At 41.9% G+C, this 26662-nt stretch overlaps 1 protein-coding gene across 10 annotated transcripts in view; it reads right to left on the reverse strand.

Moving 5' to 3' along the window:
• svilb (supervillin b) overlaps positions 1-26662 on the reverse strand; it is a 138221-nt gene that overhangs the window by 90900 nt on the left and 20659 nt on the right. For 8 of the 10 annotated variants that reach the window (XM_060906127.1, XM_060906126.1, XM_060906125.1 and 5 more), the window contains exons 2-8: positions 12044-12107; positions 9153-9232; positions 9018-9075; positions 8476-8630; positions 6003-6720; positions 989-3205; positions 168-341 (exon numbers count right to left, since the gene is read on the reverse strand). In XM_060906127.1, coding sequence (XP_060762110.1) covers positions 168-341; positions 989-3205; positions 6003-6720; positions 8476-8630; positions 9018-9075; positions 9153-9232; positions 12044-12107 — 3466 coding nt within the window. Of the gene's footprint in view, positions 1-167; positions 342-988; positions 3206-6002; positions 6721-8475; positions 8631-9017; positions 9076-9152; positions 9233-12043; positions 12108-14448; positions 14524-26662 lie in introns of those variants that run through there. The other 2 variants (XM_060906122.1, XM_060906130.1) reach the window with 2 other exon arrangements.

The raw sequence follows: 26662 nt of genomic DNA on the forward strand, positions 1-26662 counted from the left end.
GGAGGGGGGAAAAAAAAAGTATCCTGTCATTTCCATAATACACCTCATTGGTAGGACTTGCTCTAACAAAGGCTAACTTTATGATCCTAAAATTAGTGCAGAGAAGCATCAGAGTTAGGAAAGTTTAATTTTAGTGAATCTTATTACTCTCACATGTCTGACCATACCTATCAGACTGTAGCCTTTCAGCTGATGTGACTGGCTGGGTTCTGAACCTTTCAGAGGCCTTGCGATCATCACCAGGGGTGATGTACCGTCTCGGTCGATGTTGCCCCTTTTCTTGGTCAATAATCTCTGATGGATCAGTCTCCACAACAGTTGTGTCCATCTTAGACTCACTTCTTCATATGCAGCAAGTTTGATGTACAACAAAAGGAACAAAAGGAACAAATTTAGAAAAACAAAAGATTGATAAAATGCAACACTATTGGTTTTACATTTTAGAGTTCAAAAGTATACATATTCCTCCCATTAACTCATGATATAGCAGCAAATTTATCAAAAGAAGCCCCGTGCAATAGTAACCAATAGCCACACAATTTTGCTTATTTACTTGGTTATTACACGTGCAACTGCTTTATAGAAATTTATCAAAACTAAGATATTTCAAATATTCCTTTATTCTTTGGGGGGGGGGGGGGGACACCCTATAATACCTATTTGTTAAATCTATCAATTTATTAGGGTTAGTTCTTTAAGTTGGTGAGATTCTCCCCCCCGGATATGATTACATAATACTTTAGTGTCACATCTTGCCCAATGCGTCAGAGCAAAGTTAGATACCAGAACCACCAAAACGAAACTGAAGTTAATCCACAGAGGTTAACAGAATGTTAAAATGCACACCAGTTCAAACACTCAATATTAATGTAGATGTGTCTTTAAGCAAGCAAAAAAGGCAATGTTAATCAAAGCTAGGAGAACAAATCATTGCCTTCATGTTGAATTAGTATTTGTATCCATTTCAAAACAAGTGCCATCCACATACAATTCAGGCCTGCGTCCTGAGGCATTCTCCAGATAAGAATGCCTGAGCTTTGCCACAGAAACTCTTGTATCCAATGTCCCAACTTCACTATTGGCGGTTCCTGGGTCCCTGAGATTCTGCCCCACCCCTGTTGTCATCATGGATTCTCGACTTGCAGCACGCTCAAGACAACGAATTGCTGAGGACCGCTGAGCCACTCCAATATCCGACATAGAGCGAGTCCGGATTTTTGGCTTGAGGTCATCCCTGCTTCTTCTGTGGCGGGACTGAGGAAGGGAGGAACCACTCTGTAAATAACCGCCTACTTCATTCAGTCTGTGGTGCAAAGATGGGTCACTGCCCTCCTGTTGTGTGGGTGCGATATCCATAGCTTCTGGCATGTCCCGATTTATCTTTCGCCCATCTCCCTCCATTTGACCCCCTGATTGGCCATCCCAGTTACCTGACTGACTGATCCTACGAACCCTACGTCCTTTCCAATCATCTTCAGATTGGCAACGCCTTCTGCGTCTGAGATGTGCCTCACTTTCCTCTGGCTGGCTGATCCTCCTTTCTCTACATTGCAAATCTAACGTCTCTTTCTGGATTATCTTTTGACCTTCACCATTTTCTACATTAACCTTTAAGTTTCTGTTTTCATTCCACTCCACCTTATCAAACGATGCAATTCTGTCTCTACTTTGTCCATCTTTTATCTCAAATTGAGTATGCCTCTTTTCAAGGTCTTGTGGTTCATCCAATTTACTGACCCAGTTTTCAACCAGCCTTGATGGATCTTCAACGTGTTTCAAGTTCTGTAACTCCTCCTCTGACCTCCCTATAACCCCACCAAACTGTCCTTCGCCATGATTCTGAACGTGCCCTAACTTGCTTATTTGACAATCATCCCACTTCCCTTTCCCTTCTCTTTTTTCACATCCACCACTTACTTCCTGCATTCTCTTTCTGCTTCCAGGTCCTGCTCTTTCTGGATACTCACTAATTTTCCCATCACCTTGGCCTGCTCTGTTCTGCATGTGGCTGGTCCTGTTTTCTCCTTTACTTCCTTCCTCCCCTAATGGGCTGACTCTCCTTTCATCATGCCCTTCTCTCATCTCCAAGTTGCCAACCCTGCTTCTGCCTTTATCTGCGGCCTCATCTAATTGGCTAAAACTCACTCCACCTCCTCGCTCAATCTCTTCTGACTGGCTGATTCTTCTGCTTCTCCTACGCTCCAAAACATCCTCAGTGCGTCTCTGCATGGCATCATCTACATTTCTCTCCTGGCGGCGGATTTCAGAAGGCAACACAGCTTTTCTGCTCCTCAGTAAGCATTCTAATGGTGGATCAGTCCTAGAAGCTGATCTACCCTCCCTTTGAAAAAGCGGAAGATGATCAGCACTGGCCCTTCGCCTGGTTTCTACACCTTCCCTACCAATTGGTGTCAACCTAGGTATGTCTGCATGGCCCTGAGGGTCTGAAGGCCCAGGTGATTTAGAAGGCCTGGGTGAAGAACATGCAATATTCCCATTAAATGGAACAGATGGCTGGCTAGGCCAGTAGGAAGGACCATGGTGTGGAGTATGGCCATAGGCAGGATGCAGATCTTCAGTGGGAACAGGAGGTAGAGGCTGACCATAACTGTACCCAGAAATAATTTGAGGAGTATGTCCGAATGATGGAGGCACATGTCCAACCTTATCTAGCAGAGGTTGGTGGTGAGAAGTGTTGCCCACAAGTATTGGTTGACTGGGGTGTATACATTTCAATTCAGGTTGTGGGGCATTTCTAGTTTCAGGAATTAATTGTTCAAAGTCTCCATCTCTACAATGAGTCTGTGGGGGAATTCTACATGTTCGAGTTGGCTGTTGAAGGTCCTTGCAATAGAGTGAAAGTTGCGTATAGTCTGGCTGGCAACTCATAGTGGTCGGATGCCCCTGAAGCCTCCGATGTTCGACATTTGGTTCACACGGAGGTTCACCCGAGAGTAAATGATGGCGAGTTGATTCTGTACTCCGTATGCGTAGGCATTGTGGTGGTTCTGCGCTGTGTGCTCGAAAATAATGGAGGGGTTCTATATTCAAACTCTGCTGTTGACCCAGGGATTCTGTAGTCCATGTCTGTAGGTGGATTGTAGGTCCAGACTGAGGGAGATGTCGGACCGAGGAGGCATCTGATCCTGAATCAGATGCCCTTCCTAAGCCGTCTTCCCGTGCCCATCTCTCTCTCCCTCGTATTCTTCATAAGAGGATAAAAAATATTAGCACTGATCCAAGCAAAAATGATTAACTATGTAGAATAACCTTCATAATGAAGATATTACTAACTAAATACTTGATACAACATTTTACTCAATTTGGGTGAACTGAGACATCTGAACTTGCTAACAAGGCCATATGATACTTCCTCGTTTCTGCAACTTTTAACCAGGCTTAGGGTCCCCTTTGCCAAAGCAAAGGAGCATACAGATGCAGTACCTCAGGACTGAAGTAAAATGGTGACTAGATTATTTAAGTTTTAGAGGGCATTTAGTATTTGCATCTACATTGGGTAAACAGTCAAATAACTTGTACACATTTCCATTTTTAAGAAACCATGCACTGCCACTTTGCATATTGAATTGCTAATTGCAAATTCAATATACATTTGAACACAGGGTCCAAAACATTTCCAGTTTAGTGCAAAGCTGTTCCCTATTGCTAGACTGAGCACTTATTCTTTTATCCCCCGATGAAATATGCAGTCTAAAATCTTGAATATTCTGTTATGTCAGGAAGGAAATAGAGCTCCAGCCAGCCACTGACTAATCAAGAGTCACCACAGGTTATAAATAAATAAATACAAACATGTACAGTAAGTTACCTTTGTAGTTTTGCTTAACTGCAATTCTTTTATATCCGTCTCAGAAACTGGTCTCTCATTTGGGACATTATGGTCAAAATTTTTTTTTTCTAATTTTACTTTTTTTTTTTTTGCATTTACCCAACACTCAATGTTTCTTTTGTCATGTTTAATAAGAATAAAGATCGCATCTTGCTTTATCTGGCCTCCACTGTGGAATTTTTTTTTATTACAATTCAAATGCTTTTGTAAAACTGACTTCCATATAAAATAACTCCATCATGAAGAATTAAAGGCCCTCCTTCACAGAGGAGTGAAAATATTGAATAAACTTCCTCTTTTTGATTGCTTGGGTTAAAAATGCCAAGTTATGATGACTGAATTGATTATTCACTTAAATATGAATAATATGATACATTTTTGGGATTTGATATGGCGAAATAGGACACAATGGAAAAATCAAGAACACACCGGAAAGATGAGAATAACGGCGCTGGTAAAAGAACAGCGACTGTACCGGCTGAAGGTCGCACGGGTCTCTGCTGCAGCACGCAAGCAACGGGACATCACTACCGCACCGGATGGAGCGCGAGGCGGGGGCGGGGCAAAATGACTGGCCATAGGTTCTATCAAAAGTTCGATCTAAATTGACCATGGTTGCAAAATATTGGCCAAAAATACGCAAACACTACGAAATATGAAAGTGAGATGAAAAAGAAACATTCTATTGCCTTATACTGCAAGACTAAAACAAAATAAAACTGTCAAAACTCACCTTTTCAGTGATAACGTCCGAACAGATCACCCGCGTAACAGAAAGACCGCAAACGGAAGCACGATCAACTTCTAACTGTTGGAGAGGAAAATTCCATTCTACACATGCAAATTGTTAATGTGTGTCCTTCCCCGCACACAACACGCTACGGTAAAAAACAGACCACAACTCATTTTATAGCTCAGAAATTCATACAAGACCAGCTACCATCGTAACATTCTGTAAGAAACATTCTATACCTAACTTTCAGCTTTCGTTTTAAAAAACAAAATCGCAGATTTATAACTAAATTTTTATATGTTTTAGTGATTTTAAGTTACTACTTTTGGTGAGGTAGAGACCTTGACCCTGAGGCTTTCTGTTTAGATCAAAACACACGATCGTATTGGTTTTGGGTCTGCGGAAAATGGAGTTACGACAGTGATCAAATATTTTGCATGATGTTTTATTACGGTTATGATTATTCTGTGAGCGCACCGATCCTTAGGTGGATAAAGTTACAACTTAAAAAAACAATTAGTGATAACTGGAGACTTTTCAGTGGACTACAATCTTTAAGGAAATGCGATGTAGTCAACCGTTTATCATGTCCCAGATCAAGCCGCTATTTTTCCACAAATTTGCAGAATTTTTGCCAAATTCTGAATAGAGTATTCACATCAAAGATTTATTTTTATCTGTATTATTTATTTCATCATTTTATTTCAAATTCAAACCAACATCACTATTCAAAACCATATAGTTTATTGACCGAGTATATTTATTGGGGTACCCCCACAGTACCCAGTTTCTGAGACAGACCCATATATATGTGCTGTTGCTTATTATTGAAAATTGGAGAAATGTGATGCCATGGGCACTGGATGGCACCCATTCTGTACCCCAATGCCAAACTTGAACCACCTGAATGATGAGAGGATTAAAACTAGCGTTGGTTATTAATTTAAGCACGTATGACACGTTTCCAGAGAAAAACTGTTTTCCTCTAGATCTCTTCAGAAGAATACTTGGTTTTAAGCTCATGCTGTCATGGACATTACATAAAAGCTAAGAGAGTGGTTTAAGTACAGCTATGGTAAGTGACTTTGGAAAAGCTTCTGATAAAGTTGCTTTTTCAAATGGCAAGTAAACCTCACCAGTTAAAAATGGCTGCAACCTTGCAAACAGCTGGTAATCATCTTGTGATTTTCTTGCTTGCTTTTTAGCAGTTTAGAGAAGTTGAGCTTGCACAAGCTTATCGTAACATCATTCCTCCATCAAAACGATAAATGTAAATTAATAAAAGGTAAAAGTTGGTTTGCCAACATCCAGAGTTTTGTAGAAACATTTTGCTTGAAAAGATTTACAATAGATTTTTTTTTTTGTATCAAGAACATACTACACTAACACAAGGATATACTAAAAACAGCTCAGACTCACCCCTGTCGGCTGAGGATGTTTTGTGCCTGCTGCTCAATGAACAGGTCTCCTGGGGAGACTCCATGACGTGTGGAAGGCAATGAGGCACGGCGTGCTGCCCGGGGGGACCTAGGCACTGCAGCAACACCTCTGGCCTGTTGGGCTGGCCCCTTTTCCACAGTGGGTGGAGCTTCTTGTGGGGATGATCGGGAATTCCTGTCTGGTGTTCTCCAAGAGTCCTCCAGGTTCTCCCTTTTGCTCTCTTGCTCTGCATCCAGTCTCTCATCTCGAGAACTGAAAGTGTTTCTTCTTTCCCCATGTTTGTAAGAGGCAGAATCATCAGTGGGCATGGAGACCCGGCCAACACCCGAGCTACTGCATCTTGACCTGTTGGCACCGTCATGCCCCTTCTCCTCTCTCCACCGTTCCTGTTTCTGATCATGCCCCCCATCAGCCAAAGCTTGCTTGTCCAGCGGCTCTCTGCGGGCTCGTGTGTATCGTGGCGTGTAATCTAGATCAGACTCCTGGTCAAGGAGGATCCCGTAGCGTTCTGATAACTGGCGCCGGCGCTCGGCTTTGTAGCGAGCTATTCGTTCAGCTTTGGAGCTAAGGTTGTTCGGGTCAGGGTTTTCAGGTTTGGAAGACTGATCAGGATGCACAGGAAATTGTGAATTGGGCTGCGTCTGCGCTCTTGATTGCCTCTCTGTGTTGTCCAGCCCATCACGACTGTAACGCCTCACTGTGGCAAAATGGAAGGCGGCAGAAAACCAAGTTTGGGCAGGACATAGAAATGAATCATAATATACTAGTGCATCTTAAAAAATTTGAATATTGTGAAAAAGTTCAATATTTTCCATCAGTTATTTAAGAAAGTGAAAATGTTATATATTATACTCATTACACAAACTAAAATGTTTCAAGCATTTTTCTATTTTAATCAGTATGGCATACAGTACAAAAACACACAAAAAACATCTCAAAATATTAGAATATTTCATTTCAGGTTTGAGTAAAACAGTATGAACACAGTGTATCTCTCAGTCTAGTTCAGTACACACAACCACAATCATGGGAAGACTGCTGACTTGACTGTTGTCCAGAAGATGATCACTGATGCCCTCCACAAGGAGGGTAAGCCACAAAGTTCATTGCTGAAAAGGGTGGCTGGAAAAGGTGCACAAGCAACAGGGATGGCCGCAGTCTTGAGAGGATTGTCAAGAAAAGTTGATTCAAGAACTTGGGAGAGCTTCACAAGGAGTGGACTGAGGCTGGTGTAAGTGTATCAAGACCCATCACGAACAGACATCTTCAAGAAAGGGGATACAACTTTCGCATTCCTAATATCAAGCTACTCCTGAGCCAGAGACGATGTCAGAAGTGTCTTATCTGGGCTAAGGAGAGAAAGAAATGGACTGTTGCTCAGTGGTCCAAAGTCCTCTTTTCAGATGAAAGTACATTTTGCATTTAATTTGGAAATCACGGTTCTAGAGTCTGGAGGAAGAGTGGAGAGGCACAGAATCCAAGGTGTTTGAAGCCCAGTGTGAAGTTTCCACAGTCTGTGATGATTTGGGGTGCCATGTCATCTGCTGGTGGTGGTCCACTGTATTTTATCAAGTCCAAAGTCAATACAGCCATCTACCAGGAGATTTTAGAGCACTTCATGCTTCCATCTGCTGATGAGCTTTTTGGAGATGCTGATTTCCTTTTCCAGCAGGACTTAGCACCTACCCACAGTGCCAAAACTACTACCAAATGGTTTACTGACCATGATATTACTGTGTCCGATTGGCCAGCCAACTTGCCTGACCTGAACCCCATAGAGAATCTTGTCAAGAGGAAGATGAGAAACACCCGACCCAAAAATACAGATACGCTGAAGGCCACCATCAAAGCAACCTGGGCTTCAATAACACCTCAGCAGTGCCACAGACTGATCACCTCCATGCCACACCACATTGATACAGTAAATCATGGTAAAGGAGCCCCAACCAAGTATTGAGTGTATAAATGAATATACTTTTCAGAAGTTGGACATTTCTGTATTGTAAATCCTTTTTTTTTGGATTGATCTTAGGGAATATTCTAATAATTTGAGATACTGGATTTCTGATTTTCATGAGCTATAAGCCATAATCATCAAAACTAAAACAAAAAAGGCTTTAAATATTTCACTTTACATGTAATGAATATAGAATATATGAAAGTTTACCTTTTTGAATTAAATTATGAAAAAAAGGAACTTTTTCATGGTATTCTAATTTTTTGAGATGCACTAGTATTTAATCATAACATTATTTCAGACAAGATCATGAGGTTTGCAAAGCGGATCGAGCAATCAGTATGTACTATTTGCTTAATTTACTCTCGCGTTATCAAAGGAATTGGAAAAATAGGGGTGTGTCACTTGAATTTGAGCATTTTCCTAGTTGGCAAACATTTCTAGTTGCATGACAGTCGACAGTATTTAAGAGGTGACTTCTTACAAGCCCAATACCTGGCTCATCAGCATCTGAAGCACGTGTATACCGTGGCGTGTCCTCCTCCAACAGCCGATTGGTCACCAGGCCTGGTGTGTATTGCACATTTGTAGCCAGGGCAGATGGAACATCTGTCTCTATACCCTCCAGCCTCCGTGCAATCCTCTCTTTTCTAGAGAGAATGCCATCTTATTTGATATTGCGGTTGCTTTGAAATTGTGTCAGTCATTAGTAGATGATATGGTCTAGAACAGAGGTTCTTCACCTTTTCTCCCCCAGTATTACCCCTTTAATCACTTAACGGGATGGCCGTGTATGCAGTGCTGTACAGATATGAGAAGCCTCATTCACACAAAAACATGAAGTTTGTTTTTGTAGGTCCTATTTTACCCCAATAAAAATCTCACCCCATCTCAGAGCTTGTACAGGTGAGACGGAGCCATTAGGCAAATCCTGAACGACGCCTATTAAAATTTGCCACTCCTGATACCCCAGGGATCATGACCTACAGGTTAAGAACCTCTGCTCTAGAAATGTAATATTTAATAGATAGACTCACCTTTTCATTTTATTATTACTTGTGATATCAGTTTCAAAATGTTTTCGTAACTCTGAAACTACAAAGAGAGTCTGTGAGGTTCTCAACAATCTCTAAATTCCTCCAGGTGAAGACTGGTGGCTCAGGATCACTCACCTTTGGGCAGCACAGCAAGGATTTTGTCATCGATATCTGTGACAGTGTGTGTGTTTTCACTGGAAGAGTCTCTTGTACAGCTGTAAAGCACAGAAAAAAGTTAATATAAAGAAGCTTATTTCATGAATAAAATATTCCAAACATGAACACTAGCCCTTCCTAAATGTCTGAAAAACTGTGGGCTCAGCAAAATGCAACTACTGCAGACAGAAATGTCATGGCTAGAAGCAGAATGCATTTCAGGCAACCCAAAAGTAAAATTCTAACTTTTCCATACAGTGCACTTTAAAACCACCGACAATTTTAGTGATAACGCAGCTTGAGAAACTTAAAGCCTGTGTCAGTTTAAGATGAATTAGTAAATTGTGTCAGGCACTCCGACTGCCTCATGGTCTGTCTACAGGAATAGATGAGGAGCTAATCTATTAATACATGGCTTCAGTTTTACTTGCCCAGTCTAAACAGGGTACTCCGATTACCAGCGTCTGCAGTGAACGCATACTGATACCCCACACCCGCGCCCCCTTTTATGGTGGCTAATGACAAAATCAGGCAACTTTGAGATCCAATTATAGTATAAACATATGATATGCAACTTATGAAGACAAGCTGTATATATTTAATCTTCGGGTTGAATAATAACTCATAGAAGAGCGTACTCGATTCATGACAAACCTTCCATAACACTTTGTCGAATGTTGCTCAGCAATTCAGTGTATTTATAAATAAATAAATAAATAAATAAATAAATAAAATTATTAAGTCTTACAACACTTTGGTACACATTACCCTTGACACAATAAGATTTTGTTAAAAATAAAACTATTCCAGGTCTCCGGGAGTTCAGGCCTAAAATATTCATTGCATTTGATTTATAATGGATTATTTTCATAAAGAGCTAATAATTCAAGAGCTGACTGAATCTTTTAAAGAAGATTCATCTAACCCCAAAAGTCCAGACCCAATAACCAAGCCAGAGTTTGGCAGATGGACAGTTTTGTCCTAAAATCTCTAGAAACCCAGAGGCAAATGTTACAGAATGGAACATGCATACATTTGCAACACACGGTTCAACCAGATAACACCACAAAGGGAGCCGTGCTATTCAAAAGTTCCATCACCCCATTCAGTGAACAATTCAAATGGCAAAATCGCCTTTATCCCACTACTTAGAGGTGCGTGTACCTGGGTTTCCACATTAATATCCTGAGTGTGTGCATAGTTGTGTATGGTTTTAAGCATTTGTGATATGATGACTTTTTAAAAGACAAAAAACACGTATTCATATTCATAAATCAGATGTACGAGTCCCACCTGCTTAAAAGGGGCCAATTCACCATTCCCAGTGTCCAGTTCATTTTCATTTTGAGATATTTTCTTTTATTCGTGGTCACCCGGACGATGGCCATGGCTGGTTCTGATCTAAAACTGAATAACTATATGAAAATGGAACGGACTGGTTGAAATTCATCTCATCTCATTATCTCTAGCTGCTTTATCTTGTTCTACAGGGTCGCAAGCAAGCTGGAGCCTATCCCAGCTGACTACGGGCGAAAGGCGGGGTACACCCTGGACAAGTCGCCAGATCATCACAGGGCTGACACAGACACAGACAACCATTCACACTCACATTCACACCTACGGCCAATTTAGAGTCACCAGTTAACCTAACCTGCATGTCTTTGGACTGTGGGGGAAACCGGAGCACCCGGAGGAAACCCACGCGGACACGGGGAGAACATGCAAACTCCGCACAGAAAGGCCCTCGCCGGCCACGGGGCTCGAACCCAGGACCTTCTTGCTGTGAGGCGACAGCGCTAACCACTACACCACCGTGCCACCCCGGTTGAAATTATTTAAAAACTATTTTGACTAAATATGCAATTTATGATCTGTGGGTTAGGATGTCACCGGATTGTTTTTCCAGACAGTGGAATATCCATGGATGTGAAAATGGTGACTCGCTACTTTGGCGCAGAGGCTTCTGGGAATGGTGAGCCAGCTCCAATAACCAAGGCCAATACTTTTGTTTTTGCTATAAACTGAAGACGTTTGGGGTTTGAGATCAAAAGACGAACAAGACAATAGATCAGAATTTCAAATACTGGAACATGTGACTGACTTTGGAATGCATTCTTTTGCTACCATCATGAGTTCCATCAACGAAGATTAGTGAGCCCGTTCCAGAAACAGCCATGCAAGACCAAGCCATGACATTACCTATACCAGGCAGGACAGCAAGATGTAAAGATCATGAAATGAAAGTGTATCTTGTGACCACAAACCCAAATAGTAAAAGCAAAATGTATTAGCCTTTCCATTCCATTACTTTCAGAAGGAACGATATGAAAACTGTTTGGGGAAATTTTCTATTTAAAAAAATAAGTAAACAAGTTAAGCTCATCGGCAACCATGTTGAAGATGCCTCCAATGAGTCTAATCCTCCTTGTTACCAATTTGCATGCCTGAAACACCCTTAAAATACATTTCAAACAGGAAGGATGCTAATAAACAAAAACATCTGTTGGTTACAATGACGATCCTGTATAAATCCTACAATCAACAAATCATTCTTGAGACATTCTACTGCACCATATTGAAGTGGAGGTGGTGTGTGTTACAATATTAAATTTTATAGTGGAATATGTACTGGAAGTTCATTATGTCTAACTATTAAAGCTATTTTAATTTCGTTTCTTAAGACAAGGATTTTAAGATGTTACCTTGTTGACAGTTTCAGCGAGAATCTTCCGCCGTCTTCAAAACAGTCAATGTTTTGAAGGCGGAAGATTCTCGCCGAAACTGTCAACAAGGTAACACCTTAAAAAATCCTTGTTTTAAGAAACGAACTTAAAATAGCTTTATAGTGGAATAATAAGAGAAAAGCACACCTTGCTGCTTCTTTCTGTAGTAGTGTCCTGTTGCAGATTTTAGCTGCTGACTCACCACAAAGCCCTGTGAAAAGAGACAAAAAACAAAAAAATATTACTTGGATGGGAACAGTATTCCTCACACCAGAAAGGAACATACAATGCCTTTATTAGGATGTCTGCTAGGTCTCGGCAAATATTTCCCCTTCAGATGGAGTAGAGGTCAAACTAAAATGGCAGCAACTAAAAATCACCATCTTAAACATTAGTCATAAAGCTATTCCAGTACAGACAAGTGCAGTGCTTATGTTTGCGTCTTCTAGTGGTTTTATTAGACAGGTGCCTCCTTACAAACCTTAAAGCAGCCAACAATGTCTGGGAGAAAGGTTATATTTAAAAAAAAAAGTTTCCACTTTCCCCCACAGTCCAAAGACATGCAGGTTAGGTTAACTGGTGACTCTAAATTGACCGTAGGTGTGAATGTGAGTGTGAATGGTTGTCTGTGTCTATTGGCCCTTTTCCACTACCCTTTTTCAGCTCACTTCAGCTCGACACAGCTCGCGTTTCGACTATCTAAGAACAGCACGACTCAGTTCGCTTCAGCCCTGCTTAGCCCCTAAAACTCGCACGGTTTTGGAGTAGGGCTGAAGCGAGCCAAACCGAGCTGAGTGAGGTTGGGGGCGTGAGGAGACACTCCCCTGTGCACTGATTGGTGAGGAGGAGTGTCCTCACATGCCCACACACGCCCCGCGAGCACGCTGGGATCTGTAAACACCGTAAACCTGGAAGAAGGAGAATTACGAGAATTATGAAGCCTTATGTGCCTCGCCTCATCTATACGCTCTTGCCAGTATCTGTTGGCGTTGTCGGCGACAACAAGCCACAGAACCAAGACCAGCAACACTAACGACTCCATGTCCTCCATGTTTATTGTTTACTATCCGGGTCGTGAGACTACCGCTTAAAAGATCACTGATGTCACTGTTTGTGCCGCCTAACGACATCACCTGACGTCCACCCACTTTCGCTAACTCCACCCAATGTGTCCACCCACTTCCAGCCAGCACGGTTCAGCGCGGTTGTAGTCGAAATGCAACTCAACAGCCCCGCTCAGCTCGACTCAGCACGGCACGGCTCAGCCCGACTCAGCCCAACTCAGCCGCATTGGTAGTGGAAAAGCGGCATATGTGTCAGCCCTGTGATGACCTGGCGACTTGTCCAGGGTGTACCCCGCCTTTCGCCCGTAGTCAGCTGGGATAGGCTCCAGCTTGCCTGCGACCCTGTAGAACAGGATAAAGCGGCTACAGATAATGAGATGAGATTTCCACTTTCCTTTCCATACTTAAACGTGCAGCTTGTAATTTAAGAGTCCCCTGTTGCCTATGGGTCAAACTGCTATTGCCCCCCCCCCAAAAAAGGGACTTAGTTTACAACCAGCCTCACTGACTGGTGAAATTACTTTTTTTTTTTTTAAGGAAAAACATACAGACCTAAATTAGCTAAATTAACTACAGGGCAAAGTTACAAATAACACTTTTTTGAGGCATTTCTTGAAATTATATTGCAGTAGGTCTAGTAATACCTTTAACACCTTTTTCATGATTTTACCATGTCTCTAAAATTAATCAGCCATCATATCAACCCCCTCAACCCTTAGACTATCTGAAAATGTGAGCATGGTAAGCAGCGAGATCGCAGCCTACGGGTTCGTGCTCTGTGCAAGTGCCAGAACGAAGTTGAAGGATGCTGACTGGCACAACCCAACAACCTCAAGAGGGGAGGAATGGGGGATTTTCTAAAAATACAGAAAGGGGTGGACAAAGTGAAAAATACGCCTCTATAAATACCACCCCTCCTTCGTACGGTAAGTACATGCATCTCTCAGGGGAGAGACTGGGGGAGTCATGTACAAAGGGAAAAAAAAAAAAGTCATGTACCGCAACAAGCGAGTTTCCTGGAGAAATCTTAATTGTTAGAAAGTCTTCAATGTGTGCGAAATCGCTGACACATGGTGTGTCCCCCCCCACCCTTCCTCCAGCATTAGATTAAATAAGAAACATGGACTGTCGAGTGAAGGCTTTCCAGATCAAGGTCTCAAGGGGTCATAACATGTAAAGCAAATTAAAAACACGGCACAGCCATTTCGCACATACAAAAAAAAAAACACTATAGTGCGTCCTGCCTCCTACTTCCCATTCACTTTAGTTGGCAAGGATTGATCACTTCAACTCTGATATGAGCAAAATCCAACTTTTAAGCTCGCACTTCAAACTGATCAAAACCAGGCGGTATCATGGACAAACTCGAGCATGCAACCGTCACGCCTTCCCTCAAGTAGGCATACATCTAGCACCACAACAATCCCACACGTCATCCTTTCCTGCTGGCAGGTAACATTATCGAGGCGAAAGGAACCAGGCTCTTACCGTGGCTGTGCTGTGCGACATGGCCGAGGTAGTTAGTAATCCAAGGGTTCCGAAACATGTTGCAATGTAAAAAATACAAGGGTTTTTGTTTTGTTTAAGGAGATTGGACCAGAGAGAGAGAGAGAGAGACTGGGCAAGACCGCAATGTGATGGAAATGCAGACCCATGCACAGTCCCAGGGAGACAGATGTGTGAGGAGGGGGAGAGAGAGGGAGAGAGAGAGGAGTTAAATCAGCTCACAGGCTATAATCTGACTGCAGGCAGAAATTAGCCTGGATGATCTAAGCGGATTGCCGGCGCATGGTGGATTCCCAGACTTCTGGCACACTTACCAACACGCAGGCAAAGGTTTAACCTCCTAAGACCCACGCTGTTTTTTTTACATGCATTTTTTATTTCTTTTTGCTATTTGGGCTTATTAGAACCTGATTAGAATAAAAACTAAGCATCATCTTTGATAAGATGTACTTTTTGAGAAAAAGTATGTCCACATATGTGGACTCTTGTTCTGAATTTCTAAAAAGTGCTGTCCACGCATGTGACCGCTAGGCCCTAGGAGGTTAAAGGCATTAAATTCTCAGGGATTACAGCTGATGGAGTGTAAACCTGTACCTGGTTGGTCTCTAATTATTTAGCACTAAAATGGTGGCAAAAGGAAATTAGTACAGGCGTGCATGCATGTGTATGTGTGTGAGAGAGAGAGAGAGAGAGAGAGAGACTCATCACGTTTGTTTATACCAAGAAATATTCCTGTGAGTGAAGGTTCACTAGAGGGCACAAGAGTATGATTTTTATTTTTTTTTTGGGGGGGGGAGAAGGACATGAATAATATTCAGATATCTGACCCACAAGAGTTGCTGCTATGTAACTTCATTCCTTTCTTTATTTATTGGACTTCACCACTACCGACAAGAAAGAGGGGGAAAACAAGCATAAGCCAAGAAGCAGAAAAGTTCACCGCATAATCGAAAAACAACCAATTTGTAAGTACGTCTTCCAGGACGTCAATAAGAATAAAGACATTTACTATCATTTAAATCCTCCATACTGTAATTTTTGCACCTTTGTTGCGAATAAATAGAATAGATCTTCACGTTATTCAATGAGAGAACAATTTATGAAACATGATTAATCACTTGTTTACATTTAAAAAAAAAAAAAAACAGCACCATGCTCATCTCTGGTCTTTCCCTGCCCTGCAGATCCCCTTAATAAGGTAACGTGTGCTGTGATTGGTCAGGAGGCCAGTCAGTGGGTGGGGCAACCTTGTTTATCCTGCTGCTCAGTCCATGTGCTCTCCTGCGCACCTTCCTTGAGTTTACTGCTTGACAGGATCAGACACGCACTCTTTTACACCTCTTTCCCAGCTTCATATCTTTTAGAAACCTGTTTCGTCTTTCTGCTTTCCTGGTCTTTACCACTCTGTTGCCTACTTTATCATTACTCCGAAACATTGCTCAATCAGCCACAGACTCCCACCGCACTCACCCTCGGATGCATACCGTATAAACAAACTTGTGTGTTATCCGGACACATGCTCCGCTCACATGCACACTATTTTTAAGCTGAACTTAAGTGATCTCCCATAAACCACAGAGGCACAGATACAGCTACTCATACCTTTATTACTGGAATAACCTGGATCCAGAGTTTCTTGTCGGAATATGTTCACTTATTCCAGAATTTTTTAAACAACAATTATAAACCGCAATTTGACATTTCACTCAATAACATACCGATTTTCAGGATAATTGGAAGAGTCCAAATCAGTGGCGGCTGGTAGTCTTTCAAACAGGGGAGGCTGGTCGGTTACAATATTTCCAGATTTTAAAAGAAAAAAGAAAAAACATCAATTTTGCCCATACTCTTGCCTCTGATCTGGCTGATTGTTGGCAGCGTCACAAACTGTGAAATAACAGGTTCTTTTGGCCCATTAGCCTACTGTCCAATATACATGATGGTGGTGTTGGGGGGGGGGTATATTTTAACATTTTATATTTTAAAATTGTGGCATGTTGTTTAAAAATTGATCATGATTGAAAGCAGCTCTTTGTCAGGAACCTCAGCAGTAACAGCAGAGTGTTCTGGAATAGGCACAAGCACTGACCTTGGGGAGCCAAACATAGAGCTGGGTGCCACACATTTCATTCAATGACACTTTCCCTATATTTTACTTATTTTGACTGAGAAATGTTTTATTGACAATTTTGATAACCCTTCACTTTTAATCCAGGTCTGTAGTGTGAAATGCTCTCAGCTGTGTTTTTGTTTAAAAATGTTTTCCAAATTGTAGCTGTGCTTAATTCATATCCAGAGAAATATATATTCCAATATAATATACTCAGCATAAACATTTTAAATAGATTCTATATTTTTGGTCCATCCATGACATATTACTAAAGTAGCCTATTTACTGTTGTTGATGTGGGTCACTTGCTGTTAGCCAATTCACTTTCTCGTACCAGGAGAGCTGAAAGGAACGAGTATTATTCCCTACCTTTTTCACCAAGTCAATTTGAGGCGTTGGTCTATCCTGCTCTTTAATTTTAATTTTTTCCTCGAAAGGAAGACTGGCAAATGGCTTCGCCAAAATTAAATCGGCAATGCTTGGCATCCGTGCGCAGCTTTCTTGCTAGCTGACTAGCCCCCTCAAGTTCAAGTTCAGTCACTCAAATAAACGAAATTTCTGAAACTAAGATAGCAAACTTGACAACACTATATTGACACTTTATTTACAATGAAAATATATACAAACTAAAAAAGCTGGTAGAAGCCGTATGTAATGAATGAAATCGAAATGTAAGCTGATCTCTTACAATACACCACAGCACTTGCGAATCCGCATGGGACTGAACTGAAATTCACCGCTGCCTGACTATAGTTGAAACGAGCTGTCAAAGAAAATATCCGGCCGCTTTCACCAATCACCAGTCTCCTCGCAGAAAGCTTTGCCATGTCCCTCCCACTGTGAGGCTCGGAGTCCGTGGGCGGGCGTTTTCGCAGTATTTGTCCGATAATCGTCTTGCATTTTGAGATTGAAAAGCGCATAGCTCCCAAATGCCATTGAAGTTCACTGAGGCTGGGCTGCATCACGCTGTCACGAGGGGGAAAAACTCACGCACACATTAAAGTTATAAGGGAATGATTTCGCACTGTAGTGGGTTGAGCACATATATTTCTATGATTCTGGATCTGAAATAGCAATGTTATAAGGTCGGCTATAACATAAGCCTAGCGCAATTCATCCTACACGATGTTAGTCATTTTTAGAGGAGGCTGAGCCTCCCTCGTTGTCTTAGAGCAATCGCCCGTGGTCCAAATAGAAATGGAGTTTTATACACCTAAATTACTTGAAATATTGTTTTTGTGGTTCTATTGTAAAATTATTGATATAAAACACACCTGTGACATCACAATAGCTGAATTCAGTATCACTGTGCCAGGTTTTAAAGGAGAACCGAAGGCAAAATTTATCATCAATTCTATTTCTCTCAGTTTATTAAATATCAGAATGCATTTTTGATCGCTATTTTGTCGCTGCGATAGCAAGTTATGAGTGTTTGAAATACGCTCTGTAATATTCCAGTGCATATATCAAAGCGATGGCCGTAAACGAGATTCGTTAAGACCTGTGCGAGACATCGTAGGACGGAAGTAAAACGTACATCGGAAATCCAAGTGACTGACATCTGCATGTCCAAAGACCTGCAGTTAGGTTAATGTGGGGCGGCCTTGGGCTGAGGTGCCCTTGAGCAAGGTACCCGACCCCTGACTGCTCCCCGGGCGCTCTAGTGTAGCTGCCCGCTGCTCTGGGTGTGCACGTGCATGTTTTGTTCACTGCTTCAGATGGGTTAAATGCAGAGGATGAATCTCACTGTGCTTGAAGTGTGCATGTGACAAAGGTTTCTTCTTCATCTGCCATTGTCAAAATACGCTCAAGCCCTCTTTCGGATGCTGATGTAATCAAACTGGAAGTTTTGTTTTGATAGCAATCAGGAAACTTAGAAAAAAGTAGGCAGGAATAGTCATTTAAACTCATTTTTGTGCAATATTTCGTTTGGAAAACGGTTTTCAAACGGCAGCACTGACGCCTAGCTGTCACTTCACGTTTCCAAGTCTCGCACAAGTCTCGTGAAGATCGCGTGGATAAGCGACGCCTGCTGTGGACCAAACGAACTAAATTCAACACGGCTAAAAACCGAACAGGCCGATAAATCTCATCTCATCATCTCTAGCCGCTTTATCCTGTTCTACAGGGTCGCAGGCAAGCTGGAGCCTATCCCAGCTGACTACGGGTGAAAGGCGGGGTACACCCTGGACAAGTCGCCAGGTCATCACAGGGCTGACACATAGACACAGACAACCATTCACACTCACATTCGCACCTACAGTCAATTTAGAGTCACCAGTTAACCTAACCTGCATGTCTTTGGACTGTGGGGGAAACCGGAGCACCCGGAGGAAACCCACGCAGACACGGGGAGAACATGCAAACTCCGCACAGAAAGGCCCTCGCCGGCCACGGGGCTCGAACCCAGGACCTTCTCGCTGTGAGGCGACAGCGATAACCACTACACCACCGTGCCGCCCAGGCTGATAAATATAATATTTAATTGCAATTAGTTGCCAATACGAGTCACGATAGGTTACTAAAACCGAAAACGTAATTGAATAGCACGTTAAGAAATAAAGCGAATTTAAAAGTGACTTCAGTTCTCCTTTAAGCTAATAAAGCTACACCTAAAGGGGCCAGCTCACTCTTCCTAGAAGCCTCTGCACCAAGCAGTGAATCACTATTTTCGATGCCATGGATATTGCACTGTACCATCTGAAGCAATGTGGCAACATCCTAGGCCGTAGCTCATAAACTAATGTGAAATTGATCTCTCAAACAACTTTTATACTTTCAAAATGCAGTGGCCTTTAGGTAAACAAACTACTAATTGAATTCTGGGAAGGGTGAGTTGGCCCCCTTTAAGCCATATAATGCCCTTATCTTTGTTATTTTGCTTAGCAACGAAAGCTTTTTGTGAACAGAGCACACTGCATGGCAGAAGTGTTTACCATGAATATTACGAAAAATAAATTGCATTCTTTATGGATTTCATTATATGGTCTCGTTTTATGAAAGCAATAAGTCACATACATTACAGTGATCTTATGGGTCAAGGGGTTTTAGGAACTCCACTTTGTGCCGTTTATACACACACAGGAGAGTACACAGTTGCATGATGCTCATCTTCGAGTTGTAAATGTATACAGCACGAGTGAGCGAAGCAAACGAGTGAATACACAATAGAAATATATTTTTTAAATACACGCACTTGAAGGCAGACATTGGATCAACCCCATTCACTTTAAGAAAATAAAATAAAACTATCAGGATATTATACAGTATAGGTTAATACCTCGAAGTAGTCAGTCATATTTAAGGCCCACTTTACACGGGGACGGTATAAAACAAAAACGCAAAAGTCTGTTTTCGTTCTCACTTTTTTCCGCGTCTACACGACCGTTTTCAAGGAGGAAATCTGCGTCTATACGGTGACGCATAAATGTCTCCGCTATGTCTGCACGCATGCGCAACATCTTCCGTCTTGTCTGATCTGCACATCTGCGCCGCTGTTCTGTCAAGTTATCCTACCAAGCCTACTACGCATGCGCGAAATCCAGGAGGGTAGGAAAATTCAACAGTAGTTTTGTCCCACCGATCAGCTGGGCTGATAGAAAATCGGTGAGAATTTCACGCATTTGCCGATTTTTATGTTTTGTGCGTATTGGTCGAGTCTTTGGCCGAGTCAAATAATTTGTAATGACTTGTTTTAAATAATAAAACGGTCTGTATGAGAACTTGCTAGGATAACTTTACAGAACACCGGTCCGGCTGAGGTACTGTAGTGCTCGAGGGAGGAGCAGGAGCAAACCGAAACTCTTTTAATCTGCCTTTATTAAGTAACACTCACTCTTGTTTCAGTGAAGAAGAGAAAAGGCAGTGTCCATCTCAGCAAAATAAACCCGTTCGGCTGCTAGTTTTGTTTTCAGTCTCGGGTTTATGGTTTCACGAGCGGCTTGAATAGGCGGCGCGCGCAGTGCGTGCGTGTAACTTGGCGACACCAAACTGAGGAGCTCCAGCCGGGCGGGTGAGCAGGAAAACACATCTACTGCATTAAAACACAGAGCAGCTTGAAGGTCCACTGGATCGATGTAATCAGACATGCTCTTACTTTTTTACTTACTTTCTTACTTCCCGGGCTGGCATGTGCAGTATATGACATATGTATGACGTAAACGCGTACCCGACGTGAGCAGATCCGAGCAGAGTTTGGCGTATTGGGTAGTTTAGACGGATATGCAACGGGGGCCGTTTTTAACTTATCCACTTTGGAAGGCGTTTTTCCAATTTTATCCGTTTTTTCAGCCTCGGAAACGCCGTCCCCGTGTAGACGAAAGGCACTTCTGATAAAATATTTAGTCGTTTTTACCCGACAGCGTCCTCGTGTAAACGGGCCCTAAGTTAACAAAAGTTAAAATAGCAGTCCGACTTCATGGACCCCGCTTTGAAAGCCATGGTTAGAAGATCTAAGACTGGGGAGGGTTTACATGCGAGGACGATAGTTTGAGTCCTACAGTTGGCCTGTGCATTGCCTTTAACATGGATCGGTTTTTTCCATGTCGCATGCGACTCAAATATGGTAAACTTCCTCAGATACATTCAATCTTTGTACATGAGAAATTGCCATGAAAGTTTCCAAGCAGCAAACTTTTTCAGTTAAGAAAAAGAAAAACCAGCAGGCACCGTGAAAGCATTGGGGCAAGTTTTTGTTTGGACAACAGAGTGCAAAGGTAACACAAAGTTCAGCCTGCATTCTCAAGCATAAACCACAGACTGCCAGCAGACAGACACACACACACACCTGCTGATTTTACATTCCACCACATAAGCCTTTGGAATCACGGTAAGACTACAAACGTTACATCAGTCATGCCTGGTGGTGATGGAGAGGGATAAAATCCATCAGTCTCTCAAGAACAAAACGAATAATGCAGTATATCACAAGGTCTCATTGCTGGCATAAGAATGGTGAGACCGGCAGCTGTATTCGTCACTTCTGAGATGTTTTTGGTAAGTGTTTCAAGTTTGACAATGCTGTGTTTCTACTACTCACTAAATGCAGCATGCATACAGTGGTGCTTGAAAGTTTGTGAACCCTTTAGAATTTTCTACATTTCTGCATCAATATGACCTAAAACATCAGATTTTCACACAAGTCCTAAAAGTAGATAAAGAGAACCCAGTTAAACAAATGAGACAAAACATATTATCCTTGGTCATTTATTTATTGAGGAAAATGATCCAATATTACATATCTGTGAGTGGCAAAAGTATGTGAACCTCTAGGATTAGCAGTTAATTTGAAGCCGAAATTCGAGTCAGGTGTTTTCAATCAATGGGATGGCAATCAGGTGTGAGTGGGCACCCTGTTTTATTTAAAGAACAGGGATCTATCAAAGTCTGATCTTCACAACACATGTTTGTGGAAGTGTATCATGGCACGAACAAAGGAGATTTCTGAGGACCTCAGAAAAAGCGTTGTTGATGCTCATCAGGCTGGAAAAGGTCACAAAACCATCTCTAAAGAGTTTGGACTCCACCAATCCACAGTCAGACAGATTGTGTACAAATGGAGGAAATTCAAGACCATTGTTACCCTCCCCAGGAGTGGTTGACCAACAAAGATCACTCCAAGAGCAAGGCATGCAATAATCGGCAAGGTTACAAAGGACCCCAGGGTAACTTCTAAGCAACTGAAGGCCTCTCTCATGTTGGCTAATGTTAATGTTCATGAGTCCACCATCAGGAGAACACTGAACAACAATGGTGTGCATGGCAAGGTTGCAAGGAGAAAGCCACTGCTCTCCAAAACACACTGCTGCTCGTCTGCAGTTTGCTAAAGATCACATGGACAAGCCAGAAGGCTATTGGAAAAATGTTTTGTGGATGGATGTGACCAAAATAGAATTTTGGTTTAAATGAGAAGCGTTATGTTTGGAGAAAGGAAAAACACTGCATTCCAGCATTAGAATCTTATCCCATCTGTGAAACATGGTGGTGGTAGTGTCATGGTTTGGACCTGTTTTGCTGCATTTGGGCCAGGACGGCTTGCCATCATTGATGGAACAATGAATTCTGAATTATACCAGTGTATTCTAAAGGAAAATGTCAGAACATCTGTCCATGAACTGAATCTCAAGAGAAGGTGGGTCATGCAGCAAGACAACGACCCTAAGCACACAAGTCGTTCTACCAAAGAATAGTTCAAGAAGAATAAAGTTAATGTTTTGGAATGGCCAAGTCAAAGTCCTGACCTTAATCCAATCGAAATGTTGCGGAAGGACCTGAAGCAAGCAGTTCATGTGAGGAAACCCACCGACATCCCAGAGTTGAAGCTGTTCTGTACGGAGGAATGGGCTAAAATTCCTCCAAGCCAGTGTGCAGGACTGATCAACAGTTACCAGAAACGTTTAGTTGCAGTTATTGCTGCACACCAAATACTGAAAGCAAAGGTTCACATACTTTTGCCACACAGATATGTAATATTGGATCATTTTCCTCAATAAATAAGTGACCAAGTATAATATTTTTTTGTCTCATTTGTATAACTGGGTTCTCTTTATCTACTTTTAGGACTTGTGTGAAAATCTGATGTTTTAGGTCATATTTATGCAGAAATATAGAAAAATCTAAAGGGTTCACAAACTTTCAAGCACCACTATAAATCATGATCGCAATGTAAAATAGGTTTTACTTAACCTTTGAGACGTAACATTTAATTTTGTGTCTATGCTAAAAATTTACATTTGCCAGAAAAGTCTCAACTTATCATGCAATGTAAAAAACAAAACATTCCTTCCCTCCCTCCCTCTCCCCCCCCCCCAAAAAAAAAATCTAGGACAATTATTTACAGACAAATAAAAGGCCAAGTGAGCATTCTATTGGTAGATATAGGAGATGGGAATCTCTGGTAATGCTTTGAGTTTTTCAAGGCATTATTCAAATAATTGGAATATTTCTACAGCCACAACACGATACGTTTAGTCAAAAAAAAACAAAGCCTTTATCTACTGTAGTGCATGCATGGATGAACAGTGCGACAGTAACCCAGTTTGATCCTGAGCTCAGTTACTGTGTGTGGAGTTTCATATGTTCTCCCGGACTACAGCAGCTTCCTTCCACATCCCAAAACCATACCACCAAGTGAAGTGGCTATGCTAAACTGGCTTTTGGTGTGAAATGAGTGCACGAGTGCGTGTGCAAGCCCTATAATGGGCTGGCCTCCATTCCAGGGTCTCTACACTTCATACCCAGTGTTCCCAGTATAGGCTGTGGAGCCACTGGACCCTGACTAGAACAAAGCAGTTCCTGAAGATGAATGAACTCATTAATTAACTTACAGTTACAAGGCATAAACTCCAAAAGCATGCCTCCTGTCTCTCTCCAAGAGTCTCACTTGGGGTACTTTGTACCACTCAGCCTGTGCAAACACTGATAAAGACAATGTTTTGTGCCATACATAAATTGTGCGCGCGCACATTTGTGGAGCAGATCAAGTATTTGAATGATGCCTTTTAAAATCCGAGTAATTTGCTTGGAACGTCCACCCAATTCCCATCCAGATCAAGATGAGCAAAATAAGCTACATAAAAAGCTACATTCAACAACGTCAATTTGGCTTCGGCATATTTACTAAAGGCTTGGCAAGTATCTAATATTTAATGACGATGCATTCCAACACAAAGCGATTCTTCAGGAGAGTTACAATAAGGCTGGAAGCAGCTCATCAGACCCTGAGAACAATAAGTAGAGAAAACTAAAATGCTACACTGAGCGTTCCCAGCTTTAAAGGTGACATTAGTCATGCTCAAGAGATCTCACTGGCTTATAAAATAGCTTTAAACGAACAATAAAACTCAAGTACACAACGTGGCCATGCATTAGATATCACTAGTTTGCTTTAGGTTTGTTTACAAGGATCTTTCGTGTAAATCATTCAACTTGAACAGTTTTATAGTTAGTCGGCTTAGTGAAACGCACAAGTCCTCCTGCTAATTGCTCAAGACTCTGCCTTCATTTAAAAGAAGAATACCGGCCCATTGCTTTTTTAAGAACAAAATAATCCCTCTTGTGAAACTGGCATCCGAGTCAATACCGTATGTAATGGCACTTAATCAGTGATTAACATTCAGAAATTTTAACGGAAACACTAAAACCTGCTAGTGTAGTTAGGCTAACTAGCTCCCATTTTAATACGCAAGTTGGCTAGTTTACTGGTTCTACGTTCCTCTCTCCCTCATGTGAGATTTCGTTTTTCCCATTATTTAATGGGAAAAAAATAATTAAAAAAGACCCAGTTGCATGCAAATGTTTGGCACCCCAGTCAGACTGATTTATTTATAGAGATAGACATATAGATTTATTCCATAAATGTTAATCTACAGTTAATTTGTAAAAATGAATTTTATTTTTAAAAAATACAATTAAATATTGGCTGGCTTATTTTCGTGGTCTATCAGATATATTCCATTCAGCGAGCATGATATCGAACTAGTCTTCAAATCGTTTAGTATCGTGCTCGCTGAATGGAATATATCTGATAGACCACGAAATAAGCCAGCCAATGTTGTTATTATTATACATACGCACTCCATCAGCATCCTCGAAGGCCAACTTACCTGCGACTCTGTGCTGTTAGCATGGCAGTCCAGTTCCCTTCTAGCTGGTGTAGCATTCAGCAGTAGCGTTAGCAAAGGCCAACGCTAGCTTACCTGCAACTCAGTGCTGTTAGTGGGACAGTCCAGTTACCTTCTAGCTGGTAGTGTTAGCGAAGGCTAACGCTAGTGCAGGCTAATGCTAGCACAGGGAACCCTCCCAAAGGGATCAATAAAGTTTTATCTAATCTAACTACTATCCTGTGTAATTCTTAGTTACTTTTAAACTCAACATTGACAACTACACACAACGGCACGACCTGGCAGCCAAAATCTCAAAATCTTCCGCTTATAATAAAGCAAACTTCGGAGCCATGTTTGCTTACAAACGGTCAGAGTCATTCACTAGCACAGACGTTTTACGGTACATCTCCGATATGTCTCTTTTCCAGTTTTTCTTTGTCTGTTGGCATGTTTTTGTCTTTGTAAATGTGTGTGAAGAATAGCTAATGAAGTTTTGGTCACCTTTTGGGTGTTCAGCGTGTCTTTTCAGTTAATTTATTTAGCGCTTAATTATAGCGTAGCTAATCCTAGCAGTAGCACTGATTAGCTCGTCTTCTCTCTTTCCCGGCCGACAAAGAAACGATTCAGCGCATGCACAGCACAAAAGTTGCGCCATTGAATCTTTGCATGGGCTCTGATGTGTGTTGTCTTGACAATGTGCAATATTATAACAATATTGCACGCTCATTCTCCATTGGGAGAGTGGCATAATACGCGATATAAATATTGCATACCCTCAATAAACACACTAGAAGGGGATAGAATACATGTTTTTATTCCATGGAAAGAGTGGCCCGTATGTATAATAGCCAATATTATAGGTGATAAATTCCCTGGTATGTTTTAAAAAAAAAAAAACAACACCCCCTATTTGGCAGACATCACCGCTTACATGTGCTTTTGTAATCAAAGAGTCTCATCTCATCTCATTATCTCTAGCCGCTTTATCCTGTTCTACAGGGTCGCAGGCAAGCTGGAGCCTATCCCAGCTGACTATGGCGAAAGGCGGGGTACACCCTGGACAAGTCGCCAGGTCATCACAGGGCTGACACACAGACAACCATTCACACTCACATTCACACCTACGGTCAATTTAGAGTCACAGTTAACCTAACCTGCATGTCTTTGGACTGTGGGGGAAACCGGAGCACCCGGAGGAAACCCACGCGGACACGGGGAGAACATGCAAACTCCACACAGAAAGGCCCTCGCCGGCCCCGGGCTCGAACCAGGACCTTCTTGCTGTGAGGCGACAGCGCTAACACTACACCACCGTGCCGCCCATCAAAGAGTCTAGTGGTTTAATTTTTTTTTAATCCATTTTACATTCACAGCATATTTAGGTCAGGGGATTATAAGGCGAACCCAAAAACTTCAGCTCTCTTTTCTTGAAATACATAATGGTGGATTTTGAGGTATGCTTTGGATCATTGTGCAGTTGTCG

This window comes from Neoarius graeffei, chromosome 23 (genome assembly GCF_027579695.1).
Source record: "Neoarius graeffei isolate fNeoGra1 chromosome 23, fNeoGra1.pri, whole genome shotgun sequence".
Taxonomy (NCBI): domain Eukaryota; kingdom Metazoa; phylum Chordata; class Actinopteri; order Siluriformes; family Ariidae; genus Neoarius; species Neoarius graeffei.